Source organism: Rhincodon typus, chromosome 18 (genome assembly GCF_021869965.1).
Source record: "Rhincodon typus isolate 14 chromosome 18, sRhiTyp1.1, whole genome shotgun sequence".
NCBI classification, from domain to species: Eukaryota; Metazoa; Chordata; class Chondrichthyes; order Orectolobiformes; family Rhincodontidae; genus Rhincodon; species Rhincodon typus.
This window is the reverse complement of record NC_063349.1, coordinates 36361111-36379678: the sequence shown is the minus strand read 5'-3', so window position 1 is coordinate 36379678 and position 18568 is coordinate 36361111. Positions and strand designations below refer to the sequence as shown.

Below are 18568 nucleotides of genomic sequence, written 5' to 3'. Positions count from 1 at the left end.
CAAGTCAATGAGCAAATGATGCTCCACACCTTATTAAACCAATTTTCACATGTTTTGTATATTTGGGTTGCATTTTGATATGCTCATTTTTTCCCCCATTTAGGATGATTTTTAATTGTAATTTGTCATTACCAGAATTGGCTTTGTTTTGTGTGGTGCATCATTTGCTCATTGACTTGAAAGTACAAATGTAATTTGCCTGAGCTGTTGAATTTACAAGATTTGGAATAGATTTGAACAACTGAAATCACTTCTTTTATGAGAACAAAAATAAATTATACTTGAAGCATCTTAATGCTCAAGACATATCTTGCAGGTTTTCTTAAAAGGAGGTACAGCTGTTTTATCATCCAAGCTGGATAATTTATATTGTCCATTTACATTGCAGTCAACTGGGTAAATCTCTTGTGCCCGCAAGTCCAATTTTGTGAAGTTCACTCAGAAGAACAACTGGCCAAATGCAGACAAATGGTATCATGTAACATTCATAAATTATCTTGGGTTTAAATTTCACAAAGATTGTATAGGCTGGAATGGCACCATTGTATCCGTTACATCCCTCCCACGATTACACTTTGAACTTATTATTTGCCGGTATCTTTAAAAGCCAAGCAACACTGGTGTACAATGTTTACAAAGCAAGAAAGTTAAAATAGTCAGTTCTCAACTTGAGTGAACTACACAGATTTTTTTAGTTTCGGTGTGAAATCCGTTCTTTTCCACTATCCATATAATATTAATCACTATGTTGTACGCACAATAAAGGCTTTTGGCTGTAACACATGGTCACTGCTCCACTGGAATCACTTGGCTCTTTTGCAGCATCCTTAACTCGGAATTAAAGAAGCAATCAGCTATGTTCGGCTGAATTCAGCATTGCATTGGAGATTAGTTTGACAATTGACAAATGAGTGCAGAAGCTGTGCTGCGGTCATCAACTAAAGAAATGATTTGGGTTTGAACCTAAAGAGCTGCTTCTCCCATATCCTCTGTCTCTTTCAGGTTCATGCAGGGATAAAAGCAGCTGCAAGGTGGTCTTCCCAGAACAGGAACTGAGGAAACGACTAACAGCCCAGCAGTACCATGTAACTCAGGAAAAGGGAACAGAGAGGTATAACCAGATGGAGCGAGTGAGACATAACATCTTAGAAACTGAATCATGTTATTTGAAGTGATAAATGGATACCGAAGGGACTAATATGATGTGTGTATTTTCAATCTACCCCAGTTTGGTGCTGCGTGTCATATTCGTTAAGTTAGTCTAGGGCACTGTCTTATGCAAGGGCCCAATGCATGATTCAAACACCTCACTAATAATTGATCATACCTGACGGCAGCAAGTGCTATGCAGGCTACAGCCAGTTTACTCCAGTGAACAGTGGGCAGAGCTACAGTCTTTAAAGAGACCACTGGAGGCTGTTGCTGAAAGGGTCTATGGAGCTAAAGCAAGCAGCTGTCCACCACAATAGTGGAGCTCACCATCTCGTGATCTTCCCTCTTCTCGTGACCTATAGTCAGTCAACTGCTCATCATTAGTGCCTGATCTTCACCTTCCATGTGACCATGACTACGCATCTTGGTGCATGATTTGCCTCTGGAAGATGCAAAAGAACAAATATTGCATGATTTCTTTCACTTAGCGGTTTTGATGAGGCATTTTGTGGTTGCCACTGGGTTCATGCCAGACCTTTCCATGGCCTTTCTACTATATTTAAACCAACTTCCATGTTTACAGACCTCACTTCTTTGCAATAAGCCATTTAGATATAGCAACTAAGCAAATTGCTTTTACTATTATGATTGATAACAAAACATTGTGGAGCTCTTCTGGTCTCGTTGTTTCACTTTGCTCACATAAGGTATCAAAAAGGTAGCAGAGTCTGAGTCTGAGTGCAGACTGTTTCTTTGGAGTCTCTCTCTAGATACTAGAGAAAGCTAAACACAGAGAAATGGACCATTGCCAATGAGCAGTTTGAAGGTGGTCATTGTGTGTTCAGACGCTTGGCTGCCAAAATAAGGTAGCGTAATTAAGCCCGTTTTTGAAGCACATGTGGAGAAAGTATTTATTGGCTCATTTGCAGTTGGAATGTCAAAAATGTTCAATAACTATCCTCACATGTCTGTAGTCCTTGGAACCTAGCCCTCACTGCTGTTTTTTTTAAAAACAAAATTCTCACCCTCTTCCAAGGCTCTATTTAGAGAAACCGTTGAGGATCTCAGCTGATTTTAGTGCTGAGTTGACATGCCAAGGCTAACTATTTTGTCTACTTTTATATAGTAGACTCTGGCACACTTATTCAAGTACCTCTAATCCAAATTTATTAATGATGTAACTGCTTGTTTCCATTCATGCCTTGCAAAATCCTTTTTACCACACATGGGGTCCCAGTTAATAGGATTTGCTTTCTTTCTGTCACAATATACTTTTTGAATTTACTGAATGTGAGTCATCTGCTTAGAAACTCCAGAGTGTGTTGGCAGCGGACCTTAACTTCTATTCCTAAGTTTTGAGCCAAAATGCACTCTGCTGTGGACCAAACCACCAGAATGATTCAGCATGTACAGTTGCCCAGAGATTCAGTCTTTATCAAGATCCTGTTTGCAAAAATGGAAACTGTTACAGTAGTGGGGAGGAGAGTGAAGGAATTGAGACATAAAATTATTTGGTTTATAACATTGTATAAAACAGTTTTATAATTAACCTGATTTAATACATTTGTCCTTCTAGTGCCTTTACAGGCGAGTACACACTGCACAAAGATAAAGGGACCTACAGTTGCGTGGTTTGTGGAACTCCCCTTTTTACGTAAGTATAATAATAACCTATCAATAACAGGCAGATTGCCTATTAAATTCTTGTGCCCTGTATATATAGAATGACCGAGAAAACAATCATATAAAAATACAATATAACTATTGGTGTTTGTTATTGCACTCCAATCCTGTTTCCAAGTTGCTACCTACAATTCTTATGAACTGAAATCCATTACAAGGCACTTTGGGGGAGGGGCAAAAAACTACAAGGCTCCAAAATTATCATAAATTTTAAAAGCTAAACAAAAACAGATGGCAGGATGCAGCATTTAGCACAGTAAAGCTCCATCTACTCATCAAATGTATTTGAGCAGTTGAAAAGAAATGTTGTGGATTGATAATAAAACTCTCTCCAGATTACCTGTGTTACTCCTTTAAACATTCAGGGTTCCACAGCAACTTTATTGATATTGGAGGTCATCTGGCTTTAATAAGCTTTAGTAGTTTTTTCATTTATGATATGATTGCCTCTTGGCTATTGTTAACTTTTAGCTACACTAAGTGTATTTTTTTACAAGTAGTTAGCAATACTGATTACCAAGTCCATTAATGAAATCGTACAAAGGGTGCAATTTTAATTTATTTCCGAGTTGAATATTTCTGACTTGATGGGTGGGATATTGGTATATTGTTTTACTCTGTTTCATTACATATAAGGGTCAACATCTTTCTTTATTGTCAATCATCCTCCTGTACATTAGAAAACAGGCTCTTCATCCAGTCCCTGAGGGTATGATCTGTATCACAATGGATTACTTTTGCAGGGTGCCTTATACTGTCTGATCACATATAACACTGTAGAGGAGAACCTGTAGTACATGAATCAAGATGATGACACACCAGCTTAATGAAGTATAATACACTATTTTTAAATCATGGAGTCCAATACAGAAACATCTGCAAAATTGTTAGTTGTTCAGATTCCTTTAGTGTTTCAATAAATCTTGTTTTTGTAACCTTTGAAAGAACCTTATAACGTGATCAGCAACGACAAATTACATTTCTATAGAGCCTTTAATGTAATAAAGCATCAGGTCTCTCACAGAACAGTGAGATATTAGGACAGGTGACCAAAAGCTTTATCAAGGAGCTGGGTTTGAAGAAGCAATTTAGAGAAGGAGAAAGAAGAAGTGGAGAAATTAAAGGTTATTCCAGAACTTGGGGCCACAGCAATTGAAAACCCTGCTGCCAATATAGAAATTTAAAATTGGCAACACAGGAGCCAGAATTAGAAAGCAATGATGTGTCAGAGGTAAGAAATCTGATGAAAAGTCATCAACCTGAAATGTGAACTGTTTTCATCTTCACAGATGCTGCCAAACTTACTAAGTATTTCCAGAAATATATTTCAGATCTACAGTAACCACAATGTTTTGCTTTCTTATCTTGAAAGGTTGTAGGACTGGAGTAGATGCAAGATAGTTAAGGGCAAGGCCATGGATTGATGAAGACAAAAAATGTGCATTTTTAAAGTTGAGATGTTGTTTGATTGGGAGATAATATGAACACGGGAAGGATGGATGAACTTGGTGGAATTTAGGACATGTGCAGCGGAATTTTGGATAAGTTCATGTTTATTGACTTATTGTCTTTGATTCACCTCTGCTATTATCATATAATTCTACTCTTATGGATAATATAATTGCCCCAAAATATAACCACCACTATTTTCAAGTAATTGACTACTGACCAAAATTCAGTAAAGTTGCAGTAATGTTTTACTGTTCTCAAGTTTGAATATTTATTAATCTCAATGCAAGCAATAGACATTAGCGTGCATCACGACAGCCATTAATGTTAAATATCAAAATTGCCATCCAAAAGTATAATTAGCCACTTTATATATAATATCCAGATGATTTGAAGACTATAAATTTCGGAATCTCACTAATTATTATAAATTGCCCACACTTCTTATCTGTAATTTGAATATCCCACATAGTGTCACAATCGGTTTTAATTTCAATAATGTCAAATATTTTTCCAAGTTATAATTGTACATTAAACAATCCAGATTTAACTGATCTGCTAGGAAATAAAAACATGCAGGCCATGAATTGGGCTTGATTGCCTCCACAGTCAAATTCTTGATACGTTCTTACATTATGAAAATGTTAAAAATTACCCCACTTATTGCTGGTTCAATATTAATACTGTAATAAGGAAAGCAATCTAACTCAAATTAGTTTGGCCACCATAAACCTCCAAAGATATTATTCTAACTGTTAGATAATTAGAAAGGCTGTTTTATATCTTCCAAATGTTGTCTGGCAAATAGGAGATTCTAATGCACTTCAGACTGGAATATTTCAATTCTTGTACTCTTTACACCATGATTCTTATTTTACTAATTCCACTGTCATTCCTCGTTTATAATATGCACCATATACACTGTCATGTTTATTTTGTTGGGAACGATACAAGTTTCTGATGCATGATAGTCTGCAAGGACATACATTGCATAATATTACCAATCTACCCCAAATGGACAGGTCAAAAGTGAGTCAGAGATTAGTAGAAATGGCTATACACACAGATTTTTTTTTTTAAAATAGGGAATTTTTGCCATAATTAGTTAAAATTTGTGAAAGAATATTTATTGCAACTGCATATCTATCTCCAAGAGCAATGTTAGAGAAAGTTTTAGCCAACTTAAAGATGAAGGCAGCTATTTGTGATTTGGGAATGATAAAAATTATAGGTATATTTTGCCCGAGACTTTTTAACATGTGAATTGGAAGCAGGAGCAAGGGAAATCTAACTGTGGCCTCAACACATTTTTACCTACACTTGATAACCTTAGAAAGAATAAGGGACAATAGTAAAACCTTTGTTAGATCCAGTAGTCTACATTTTCCAAAAAAACTGATCTCAAATGTTAGTGGAACAAAAAGAAATAATCATCTGTTTAAGATGGAGGTTATTTCCAAAGTGCCAATGAAAAATGGGGAGGAAATGGCAAAGAGCAGTAACCTTCATTATTAAGAATAGGATTTAAATTAGTTGGTCTTATTCTATCATTGGCAAACGCTTATTTTAAAAACAAAACCAATTGGGAAGTGACAGCATAGTTTTGTAAAGGACAGTTTCGGATTTATACCCCTCATCAGGACCAGATTTCCACATGATGTTAGGTGCAGCATAGAAAATTGAAGGACATAATATTGTAGTGAATGTAGATGGATATATAGATGAATATTAAAGAGATGGAAAGCAGCAAAAAGAAATGTGAATGCTCTTCAGGTTGATAAGATGCAGGTAGTGATGTGCCTCAGGATCTATGCTGGGATTACTTTTTCTTTAATTTATAACAACAGCAATAACTTATAGAACATGTCGAACATCCTACAGCATTACATAGGAACATTAGTTAACAAATTATGATGTTGAATGACATGAGAAGATATCAGTTATTCCAGGAGGTAAGTCTTCTTGAAGGTATTCTCAAAAAAAGTGAAGTAGAGATGCAGTGATAGTAGGAACTGCAGATGCTGGCGAGTCCGAGACAACAAGGTGCAGAGCTGGATGAACACAGCAGGCCAAGCAGCATCATAGGAGCAGAGAGGCTGACGTTTCGGGCCTAGACCCTTCATCAGAAAAGGAGATGCAGTGAAGTGTGGCTAGGGAATTCCAGAGAATGGGACTTTCAAAATAAAATCACGGCCACAATTCTAACTGGGAATGCACTAAAGCCCAGAACTGGATTAAATATTCTAGAAGATTATGGGCCTGGGGAAGATATTAGAGATAGGGAGGGCAAGCTTATTGAAAATGAAGGTGGGATTTTTAAAGTCGAGACATTGCCAGGTAAGGTGCGAATGTAGGTCAGCGAGCAGGCATTGATAAGGGAACAGGAGTTATTGTGTTAAGACATGGGCAACAGAATTTTGGATGACCTCCTATTTATGGAGAGTACAAAAGTAAGATATCATGGAATAGTCAGATAGAAAGATATTGGGGAAACTATTAAGGATTTCAGCAACTGAAACTGGGTGAAGGTGGATGATGTTACAGAGGTAAAAATATGGAGATTGGCTAATGGAAGAGAGGTCCAGCAGAGGCAGCTGGTCTATTTGCCTGAACCTTGCCCTTGTTGGAGATGGAAGTAGAGGAGTGAGGAGTTCATAAGGATAGTTTAGAGTCAAGAAAACAAGCTGACTGTTGGTTATCTTTACATTCTAGAATTATACTGGATTAATGAGCATCTTTAATAGGCTCAGAACCTGATGAGGTTTGAAGTGGTCCAGTCAGTACTGCATGTCGGTGGCTAAACCAGTTGACTGCCATATTTTTTCAAGTCTGGCCCTGAACATGTGTGGCCCTGATTTCTGTTCCCTTATCAGGCAGTATGGCCAGAGTGAGAGAGTTTGAGAGTGTATTGTGTTTATTTAAAACTGGAACATTAAAAGTGGAGGTGTGTATGTGGCTACGCAATTAAGTAGCAACGGAAACATTGTGGCAGGTAGAGATCCAAAGGATGTATAGTTGGGATTTTGAAAGAACAGTTTGGCTGTACATGGCATAGAGCAGATGTATCATATGTTTAGAGGGGCAGGGATTTTGTACAAACTTCTTGGACAGTATTTCCACTATATATAAAATACACAGCAATTTCAGGGAGTCATCTACCCATTCCCTTTACACCCAAACAACTTTATGGGAGTTTTCAAGGAGCAACATATTAGTTTATTTATGTGCTCCATGCCTGTCATGAAACACAGTTAGTTATCCTAGGGTGAGCTGACTTTTCATGACATAGGGAGATGTCCAGTAAGATCCTTATGCTACCTTAGAAGAGATTTTGCAATACTGACTGGGTATATTTATGCTTTTAAGATAGGAAATCATCTCAATGCATTTCAGAGGTGTAAAGGGGAGAAAATGTAGATAACAAGCTGAAGGTGAAGATATTAGAAGGCTTGATTAAGTGCTAGTTTAATGTTTTCAGAGCCATAAAAGGAGGTAAGGAAAGTGAACAAGTGCAATGGTTTTAGAAAATAAATTTTGGCGACTGGGACTCTTGCCACATTAGGCTGAAAGGAGGAAATCCATATTTTGAGACAGAGTTAAACCTAAATATTGAGAAACTGAAATTCTCGTGGTGTTTCAAAACTCTTCCACTGACTAAGTAGCATATGCATCATTTACGTGTGATTCTGATTCATGCTTTAGCATTTTTTTAAAAAATCAGAACATTCATGCTATATTTGAGTTGTGTCCTGAAAATTTGACTTTATTTCAGCAACTTCTAGGTGTTGTCTTCCAACTCGACATTGTACTCTGAGATTACTTGCCTGAGCTATGGTTATGCAGTTGTATGGCTTATATGCACCCCCACCCTGATCCCCAGCCACATCCTTTTGACTGCGAAACATTTGGTTCAAGTCCCTTAAGAATATAGCACTTGAGGAAACTGGCAACTTCATTGTATTGTAAGTGGAGATGCAATAAAATATCAATAAAGTCAGACTTTGAAAATTAATCCTGTTTTTCTTTTGCTCCATTTATGAAAACCTTAGTTATAACTCAACTTTTATTCAAAATACTGTTATAACCTTTAAGTGCACTTCAGTTGTCCCTGTTGCTGGGGGAAGAAAAGGTTAATGCCTCATTCTCAGGTAGTTTAATACATTTTATTGAACGGTCTTTATGCATGTAACATCCTCTAACTGGCTCCTGCTGAGCTACTCTTGTATCTTGCTGTGGCAGCTGTGGACAGATATACAACTGAGCGTTAACGTGTGATATAAATCTGACCAGAGCATGCTCACTAATTGGTTCGAGAGTCCGGTATAGACAATGCTGTCTTGTAACAGCTTGCATGGATAGGCCTAGTCTGAGGGTTAATTCTGCTTGACAGCACATCAGCAGCATCTTGAGTGTAATTACCCAACAGCAGTTTTCCCACAGCTGAATGGAGAGCTTCAAAGGCTCCTGAATTTACAGCGAGCATTAACTTATATCTGAAACATGATGTTCCCACAAGGACAGAATTTTTTCCTTTTAAAATGTATAAATTGCCTAGTCAGAAAGCTATGCAACAAATAGTGAGAAAGCATTACATCTGGCTTTGAGTCACTGCGTTTTAAGATACTTTGTAGCCAACAATGTAAGGATTTTCTGTATGTTTTCAGAGTGGTCAGGTTGATAATATCATTTAACCTGCAATTCACTAGTGCATCAAAACAACAAAAGTGGATTAAAATAATTCTATCACTAGGATTGACATATTATAAATGTGAAACAGTTGTAGGATAAATTAGTGAAGAGAAGAAAATCTCTTCCAAACTTAGGAAAAAAAATTATAAGAGAAGTACTTGGATTGAACATTCATGAGGTTTTTTGATACCAAATCAGTCATACTTTTAAACATTTTTGACCAAGATCTTGAGAGCAATCCAGTGGTGGTTATTCACTTCATCAAAGCTTATTTTTCTCATAATTCTTGTTTCTTGTCAATTATTTATCTATCCTTTCTCTCTGAAGATGCTGAACAGTTGCTGGAATGTGGTTCCATGGTCTTAAGGTACTTTCTGGAACCTTATTCAAACCACATTCTTAGGTGTGATGCAGTCAGCAGTTTAAAAACTTCACCAGGGTCCACCAGTAATCTTCACCTGACATCCACACAAGTTAACCCCCTTTAGGAGGGGGCTGATAGGAAATAAATTGTAAATAAAAACCCTGGCTTATTTTCCACTCCCCACCACAAAGCAATAAAAGAAATTGTACTCTCTCCCAACTACTGCTACAGGTGAGATCAGCCAAGTACAGACTTAAATACTTGCTTGGGTTGATCAGCTACTCACTTTGTCAATTGATAAGCTCAAGTCCAGACCAAGGCTCATGTTTTCACTACACACAACGCTTCAGTTAAAAGCCATGGAAAATAAATAATCAGTGGTTCAACCTGCCACGAAGGCATGGAAACCTTCTCAAACCTTCTCATACTTTTAACATTAATCACCTCCCTCTTCTGATTTATTATCTTCATGAGGTATGCAGTACCAGTCAGAAAGCTGGTTCAGTTCCCGAACTGAATTAGCTAGAATGGGAAAAGATGCTGCCCAATTAGAAAGTTGGAAAAATAGCAGCAACGAAAGCAGCCATTTGGTCCATTGTGTCCTTGCCAGTTGAAAAGTGTTGTTCAGCGCAATCGCAACTTCCAGCTCTTGTCATCATGTAGGTTATGGCATCTCAAGTGCATATCCAAGTCCTGTTTATTTTAAATGAGACGAGTATTTCTGCCTCCATCACCCTTTCAGGCAGTGAGTTCCACTTCCTCTGAAAAATTTACACCCCAACCCTCTTTTATCCTTCTAACCATTATTTTCAATCCATTCCCCCTAGAATATTGAAATCTGCTGGACTTCACAGAAGTTAATATATCCCAATTAAATTTCACTCCAGCCTTATTCAAAAGAGAACAATTCTAGCCTATCCTCACTTTCTTTATATCTAAAATTCCTCATGCCGATAACTTCCTTGCAAATCACCTGTGTATCCTCTCTATTGAGTGTTGACTTGCTGCTGACGAAAGGACAGGTCAGTATTTTCACTTCTGACTGTTATCTGTTGACCCTTACATGAAAGTGTATATCTATTGTCATTGTGTGAGGATAGAATATGATGCCTTCTATACTCTCTGCCAATATTAACTGCCTAAACCACTTGGGATGAGGGCCTGAAAGCTACTTGCAAGAGTACAGGTACATCTCTACAGTGTGTGATTTAGGAGAGGAAAATTTTAAGGGATATCAAAAGCAAAGAGAAGCATTCTGTATGTACTTAGAATTTGTTGTATCGTAGTAAAGAGCCTGTGCCACTATATTCCAGCAGCAATAGCTTAATTGAAAATGACTAAGTATTAGTATAAAGTGGAAAATGTATTTCCTTTCCCATATAAAACTTGTGCAGTTTACACACTTCAAAAACTTGTATAAGCATCGTTCTTGTACTAAAACAATCTTTCATTTTGTAGGTCAGCAAACAAATTTGATTCTGGATCAGGTATGTACAATTTTTGAAGCTAAGTAAGTATTTGTCAAGTTTTTCTTGTATCTAAATTGAATGCATTTTTAAGAGTTTAAAACAAAAGTATTACAAAAATTGATTTTCTACTTGTCTGGAATTGGGATACACGTTCAGTATTTTGTCATTGCTTTCCACTTTAAGGACAAGGCAAGGTCCCAAGTCTACCTCCACTGGCAGGGTTACTAGATTTAGGTTTCTCTAAAATGATGTAACTGCACCAATTTGGAGAATTTGAAATTTTAGAGGATGGCTGGCATCTGTGCTAATTGAACTTTTTCAAGGAATAGACATCTAGGAAACAATTAAAGAACTGACTAAAAACAACTGTTACAGTACCTAATTCTATTTGGGTTCTTTTGTCTAGTTAATTCATGTGTAACACTACAGGTTATCAGTGGATTTCATGAAATTACAAGCAATTATAAAATGAAACTTCTTCAAAAAATTTTCAACAAATATCGAGTACATATAACTGGAAAATATATTAGAGTTTAAATCTGGAAAATTAAAGCAGAAAAACTATTGATCCAAGTTATATTCAGGTCACAATTGAGCAAAACACACCTGCAGACTGGTAATATGCACATGCATGTACACCAAATACTGCATCTGGAGTCATTTGTGTAATTGTCTTAATTTGGACTGATTGCAGTGAAATAGTGCAAAAGAAGATTGACTCTAGGCTGGGGTGAGGGGAATGGTCGGAGTTTAATTCCCCCTCCTGAGGCGTGTTTGCAGTGGGAATCAGGTGGGACCACCACCTCACACCTCTGCCCCAACAACTTCATCCTATGCCAGCTGAGACCCTTAGGTGGGCAGTTAATACTCACTTAAGGGCCTCATCCTGCTGCCACTGCTATCCAACCAGTAGAAGGCAGGACAGTTGTCCCACAGCAAGCCCAGAAAGCACGTATGTTAGCAGGCTCCAATGGGGTTCTTGAGAGACCTGCATCGGGTACTTGCCTTTACCCATGCCTCTAATCACACGTCCCTTGATCCCTGCCTCCACTCTTGGATTCTCTCACCTGTGGCTTGGATGCCCCACTGATCCTGGGCCTCTGGTGGGTGCATTGCAGGCAATTCCTATCACTGCCCCATTGGTGCTATGTGCAGTGAAGAGCTGCTGGCCTCTGATTTAGGCACCTGAGGGTCCTTGATCCCATGGTCAGTCCACCAATGGCCACTCAAGTGTTTGATTGGCAATTAATTGAGCAAACTTACCCCAGAGGTGGCTATTCCACCCTCTTATCAGTACTGTAGCCAGTGGGTGGGGTTCCCCATCTCCTGAATTAAGTTCTACTCATGGTGTTTGCATGTAATTTTGGAAGTATCCCATCATATCTCCTGTAGCATTGAACATCATGAGTCAGGGAATGCACTTTATCATCCTACATGGTGCAAAGCACCAAGTGTCCACCATTGTGTTAGTGACCTGTGAAAAGGTTTCAAGGATTCCTCCAAAAATAATCAAAAATACGAAGCTTGCAGATCTTGTGCAGGCTGTCCACATCTCTCTCCATTAGCTTTCTAAATGCATGTTCGAGCATGATGACCATTCGTGTGAACCACCAGCTAGTAACAGAGCTTTGCTGCTTAGGCAGGTGCAGAATGGCTACAAACATTACCACTAAGCCTTGCCCAAACCTCAATCTGGTACCCATACCTCTCAACTGAATTTACTGCACTCCATGCTCTCAGATCCAACCCTGATGTTGTAATTAAGCCTGCTGACAAGGGTGGTGCTGTTGTTGTCTGGCAGACTGACCTCTACATTGCAGAGGCTGAGTACCAGCTTTCAGATACCTCCTCCTATCTCCCCCTGAACAATGATCCCACCATGGAATATTAGGTCATTGTGTCCACTATGATCACCCACCTCATTTCATCTGGTGATCTCCCCACCACTGCCTCCATGCTGATGGTCTCCCAACCTCGCACGGCTTGCTTTGACCTCATTCCCAAAATCCACAAACAGGACTGCCCAGACGGACCCAATGTTTCTACCTGGTCGTGTCCCACTGAACTCCTCTCTTCCTACCTCGACTTGATTTTTTTTCTCCTCTTGTACAGCCCCTGCCCACCTATTTCCATGATTCCTCCCATGCTTTACGTCAGTTTCAGAATTTTCAGTTTCCAGGGTCCAGCTGCCTCCTCTTTACCATGGATGGAAAATCCCTTTACACATCCATCCCCCATCAAGATGGTCTCGGGGCTGTCTACTTCCTGGAAAAAAGACCTGAACCATTCCCAAAGTGCCACCAACCCCCTCCAATTGGCTGAGCTCATCTTCATGGTGAGCAACTTCTCTTCTAACTCTTCTCACTTTCTTCAGTTCAAAGGGCTAGCCATGGGTTTATGCATGGGCTCTAGTAGTGCCTGTCTCTTTGTCGGTACATGGAACATTCCTTGTTCCAGTCCTATAACATCCCCCATCCACAACTGTTTCTCCGATATATCAATGATATCATTGGTGCAGCTTCCCCCTCTCATCTGTAAATTGAAAGGATTATCAATCTCACTTCCAATTTCCACCCCACTCTCACCTTCACCTGGTCCATTTCTGACTCCTCCCTTCCTTTCTTCAACATCTCTGTTTCCATTTCTGGGGATATTGCTGGCCAGTACAAACGAACTGACTCCCACAGTTATCTTGACTATACATCCTTACACCCTGCTTCTCGTAAAGACTCTATTCCATTCTCCAAGTTCCTCCATCTCTGTCGCATCTGTTGTGATAATGTCAACTTGGACAAGGGGACCTCCAAAATGTCCATCCCTTCCTCAACCAAGGAGTTCCCAGCACTGTAGTTGACAGGGCCCTCAGCTGGATCTGACCCATCTCTCTCACTTCAGCCCTCACCCCCTTTCTTACCTGCCACAACAGTGATAGGGACCCCTTGTCCTTATCTACCATCCCACCAGCATCCACATCCAGAGAATTGTTAGCCGCCATTTCCACCACCTCCAGTGGGATGCTACTACCAGACACACATTCCCCTCCCCTCCCCTCCCTTGTCAGCCTTCTGCCAGGACTGTTCCCTCTAGGAAACCCTGGTCCACTCCTCCTTCACTTCCAACATCACCCGGCAGCCCCATGCCACCTTCCCCTGCAACTGCAGAAGATGTAACACCTGCCCATGTACTTCCTCCATCCCCAGTATCCAAAAGCCCAAACAGACCTTCCAGGTGAAGCAGCACTTTACCCTGCACTTCACTCGATCTAGTCTACTGCATTCACTGCTCAGGATGTGGTCTCCTCTGCATTGGGGAAATGAAGCGTAGACTGGGTGACCGCTTTGCAGAACACCTACATTCTGTCCACAAAAAAGACCCCAAGCTTCCAGTTGCCTGCTAGTTCAAGACACCACCATGTTCCCTGGCCACCATCTCTGTCTGAGGCTTGCTGCAGTGCTCTGGCGAAGCTCAGCGCACAGCTGATTTTTCACTTGGGAACTCTGCAATGTTCTGGTTTCAATATCGAGTTCAACAATTTTAGCACTGGAGGCACCTTCTCCCATGCCCTTACCCCCAACTCCCACACATCAGGCCTGGTTATCACGTGATCTGCTAAGATACACTACCTATTGTTAGCCACTAATAGTACCCATTAGCAACCATTCATTCTCCTAGGCTGACTGTTAGCCACTCCTTTGTCTGTCCAACTGTTCTCACTTTGAGCTCTATCTCCACCCATCGTTCACTCCTTAACCCCTCCCCCCACCCTTTCTTCTGTATAAAAACTATTTCCTAGCAACGAGATGGTAAGATTTGCAGATCCTGGAGTCAGAGATAACACAGTGTGCAGCTGGAGGAACACAGCAGGCCAGGCAGCATCAGAGGAACAGGAAAGTTGATGTTTCGGGTCGGGACCCTTCTTCAGAAAATGAAAGGTCTGGACCCGAAGCATCAACTTTCCTGCTCCTCTGGTGCTGCCTTGGTCCTGTGCTCCTTGAGCTCCACACTGTGTTATCTATTTCCTAGCTACCATCAGTTCTGAAGAAGGGTCACTGGACCTGAAACATTAACTCTGATTTCGCTCTTGGATGCTGCCAGACCTGCTGACATTTTCCAGCAAATTCTGTTTTTGTCCCCTCAACTGAATATCAATCCAGCACAAGCAAACAGTTTCACAATAAGTAAAACAAGAGTAACAATTCTTTGTGCTTAATTGTACAACTATTCTCTATACAGAAAAAATACCTGTTATTATTTTGTGGAATTTTATAAAACTGGAGGGGAACTTCAGAAGCAAAGAGATGAAGAACGCCTGGTATAAAACATACTGGATGGAATTTTCAAGCCTGACTAAAGGTCCAACCCAGTGTTGGCCATTTTGGTGACAAGGGTCTGGGGATTATGGAAAGATGCTAACTCTGACGCAGCACCCAAATAATCTCATTCAGAATCTTTGTTAAAAGGAAGCTTAGGAAGCCAGTGGGAATTTTCTAGTTGGCCTCAAGTTTTCTAACACAATGTGGGACGAATCAACTGCTTAGAAATGAGCACCCAGCAGCAAGCTACTGAATTTGTGTTCCAGGCAGGGCTGCAATCCCGACCTGCCTGCCTTGGTAGGGTTGCACCTAAAGACCACCCTCTCCAGGGGCTTCTCACTGCACCCAAACCACAAATGCAGAAGATGCTTTTTTTGTACTTCCTTAAAGTTTGTAGAGAGTGGCAGAGAGGGCACTTTCTGGTTACTTACGTTGTACTGCAGTTGGGTGCTTCTCAAAGGCCGGTGAGCCTTCAACCTCCCAGCTCTGAGAAACTGCCTGCCACCCTTAATTGGACAGGGAACTTGTCTCCATGCCAATTAAGAAACCACCCTAGTTAAAAACCTAAGTCGTTAACTGTTACCCACTCCAAAGGTGAAAATTCAACCCGTTATCGGAGCCAGTGAAATCCAGTGATTGAGGGGCAGTTTAATATGTTCATTATTACATGTATGTGAAAATCAGTACTCCAACGCCAATAATCCTTGCACATCACTTGGAGTACCAGTAAAGTATTTAAATGAGTTGATTTTGCATTATTGGGTGAGGGGCAGACCGTTTATGTGCTGCCATACATTCTTGACTAGGAGAGATGAAAAATAACTTCCTGCCTTTTATCCTTGTGAATTGTGTGCTCCTTTTATTTAAAAAAATGTCAAAAATCAACAAATCATTAACAAAATCATGATTGATGACAGCACTGAAAATATTACCCAACTTTCCAGATCAAGTTTCAAATCAAGTACAGAATTTAGTTGACCATTCAATTGAGTATAGTCTGTCCAGCTCTGCATATGCAGTGTGCAAAATAAATTACCTGCAATAATGTTTTAAATATAAAATGTGGGTATTTCAGTTTTTGTCAGGCTCTGGAAACTACATTCAAAGTGTCAGAAATCATACTGAACAGAATGTTGGACATTTTCTTGTACAGTGTTCCATTTGAAATTGTGGTTTGGGAAATGCAGTGAAAATGAACACTCTTGTTTAACTTCTGGTGTAAGTACATGCCTATGTTACATATCAGGGAGTTGATGGAATACCAACCCCTTTGTTTTACAAATGCCATCACAATTTTAGACAGGATATAGTCAGAAGCTATATTCACAAAGTATATAGACTTAATACCTACTTTAGAACTGATTTGTTCTGTGTTGAACTTTCAGTTTTGCTTTAAAAAATGTTTAGAAATCATGTTAACTTGACTTGAGTATAATATTTATACATTTTTTGAAAATTGAAATAAAAGTTTGCTTTTGAAGATTTGATGGTAAAATTTATAACTCTGATATAAAATTGTTTTGCTACCGCATCCAATGGTCATAAGTCTGTATACGAAGATAAGTGTACAAATCCTCTCGTGGTTTGAAATTTTGAATTCTGTTCTAAATTAAAATGTTGTTGAAAGTGAAGATGACTGCAAATCTCAAATTGCTGATGGGTATTGTGTCAGTTCTCAACATCTAGTCCATTCAATCCTGCAAAATTTCTTCTCACTATCTAGTGACTGACTGGTCAAAGTCAATGGATGAAATCTTCCCAGACCCTAAATGACATGGGCTATGGTATAAAATTTGGAAGAATGATGTGAGGAATTGAATGAGGCCTTTCTTGATGTCAGGAGCCGCGAGTTACATTTTCCAACTAAGTTTCAGACGTGAGATTCTCATGAGTGAGCAGTGGAAAACCTACTTATAGTGATTATCAGTCATTATCACTATCGTTCTTTCTTAATCTCACCTCAGTGATATGCTACCACCTGCTGTATAGAAACTAGGCACCAGGAATTCCTAACATGAAAGTCAGAGTGGGTATTGGTAACTCCAGCTGGCTGCCTGCACCTCCAGACATCTGTCTTGGAAACTGGCACCAACATCTCTGGCCACCGTTCGGGGTAGTGACTCTGTGCACCCATGTTCATGGATACTGATATGTGACATATGCCATTCTCTCCGCACTATCCACACTATCATGGCACATTCTGATTGCATCCCTCAGCACTTTGGAGCACGCTGGCACCACTGCAAGGACACTTTGCACGCACAGACACCCAGCTTACAAATGGGACCAGGCTATATTTCAGGCTGCTCACTCACTTCATACCTGCCTGGATGCTCACAGCATTCCTACCCTGCATATATCATGTTGCTGACGTAGCAAGCTGCTGTACAATCTTACACCTACAGCATATATCAGCAACCTGTGCAGGAAACACCAAATGATTGTATGTGTGACAACCAAATAACCACGTCTCAAATTCAAAGAGATTAGTCAAATCAAGGGGGACTGCTGCCAGTCAGAGGTCCTGGTACAGTCAGCCAAGGGCAGTGTCTGCAATCAGTCCAGGGACTTGGGGACAGTTAGTCCTGCAAGTCCAGTGCAACCTATCAGGCAATTAGCAGGTCATCCATCAGAGAGCTGCATAGAGAGCCTTTGGAGGTCTGGTCAGTCATCAGTCTGTGCTGTTCTAAGGGTTGAGGAAAGTGGGGCATGGTCTCTCTGGGGGGCATCAGCAGAATGAGTGTCATTGCTGCATAAGAGGGAATGCTGTTGCATTTGGGACGTTGGGTGACTCAATGCTGGGCATTGTGGCAGGAGCCTGGGTTGCAGACGGATGGTGAAGGGGAGAAATTTGATATGTAAGTGGGGGAGCTGGTAATGTATGAGATGCTTCCAGATGGTGTTGAGAGAGGTGGAGTTGTGGTAATAGGTAGTCACCTAAGACAGTGGGTGTGACCATGTGCAGGTTCAATAGAGATGGGCTGTGCAGGGAGTGCTAGGTAGAAAGGGACATGTAGATTCAAGGATGGGAGCAGCTGACAGCCAGGCCGAGTCTGGTACTCATGCTGTTCAGCACAGCTGCACTGCCTTCTAACCTCTTCCAATTGCTAAATGTGACATGAGTAGAACATGGCTGCAACCATGTGGGGGAAAATGTGTCTGTTTGCTGGCCAAAAACATTGACACCACCTCTGAATGACAGGAGGGCTTTCCAGGGGCAATTACATCAATCATGCACTTGCAGAGTGCAGGTTAAAGTCACTTGCAATCATCTCATTATGCATGGGAAATGCATACCCAACCATTTCAGGTGTAATTGTCCATCATGAGTAATGTTGGCAATGTCTCTGAGCAGGAGTAGGCAGGGCCACAACACAGACAGCTAATACACCTCCTACAGTGCACAGGGACAATGGTACAGATCTCCTATCTATCTGAACTGTAAGTTG

At 40.3% G+C, this 18568-nt stretch overlaps 1 protein-coding gene across 2 annotated transcripts in view; it reads left to right on the top strand.

Moving 5' to 3' along the window:
* msrb3 (methionine sulfoxide reductase B3) overlaps positions 1-18568 on the top strand; it is a 113098-nt gene that overhangs the window by 41843 nt on the left and 52687 nt on the right. For both annotated transcript variants that reach the window (XM_048608009.1, XM_048608010.1), the window contains 3 exons: positions 1003-1111; positions 2729-2806; positions 10796-10824. In XM_048608009.1, the coding sequence (XP_048463966.1) occupies positions 1003-1111; positions 2729-2806; positions 10796-10824 (216 nt within the window). The remainder of the gene's footprint in view (positions 1-1002; positions 1112-2728; positions 2807-10795; positions 10825-18568) is intronic.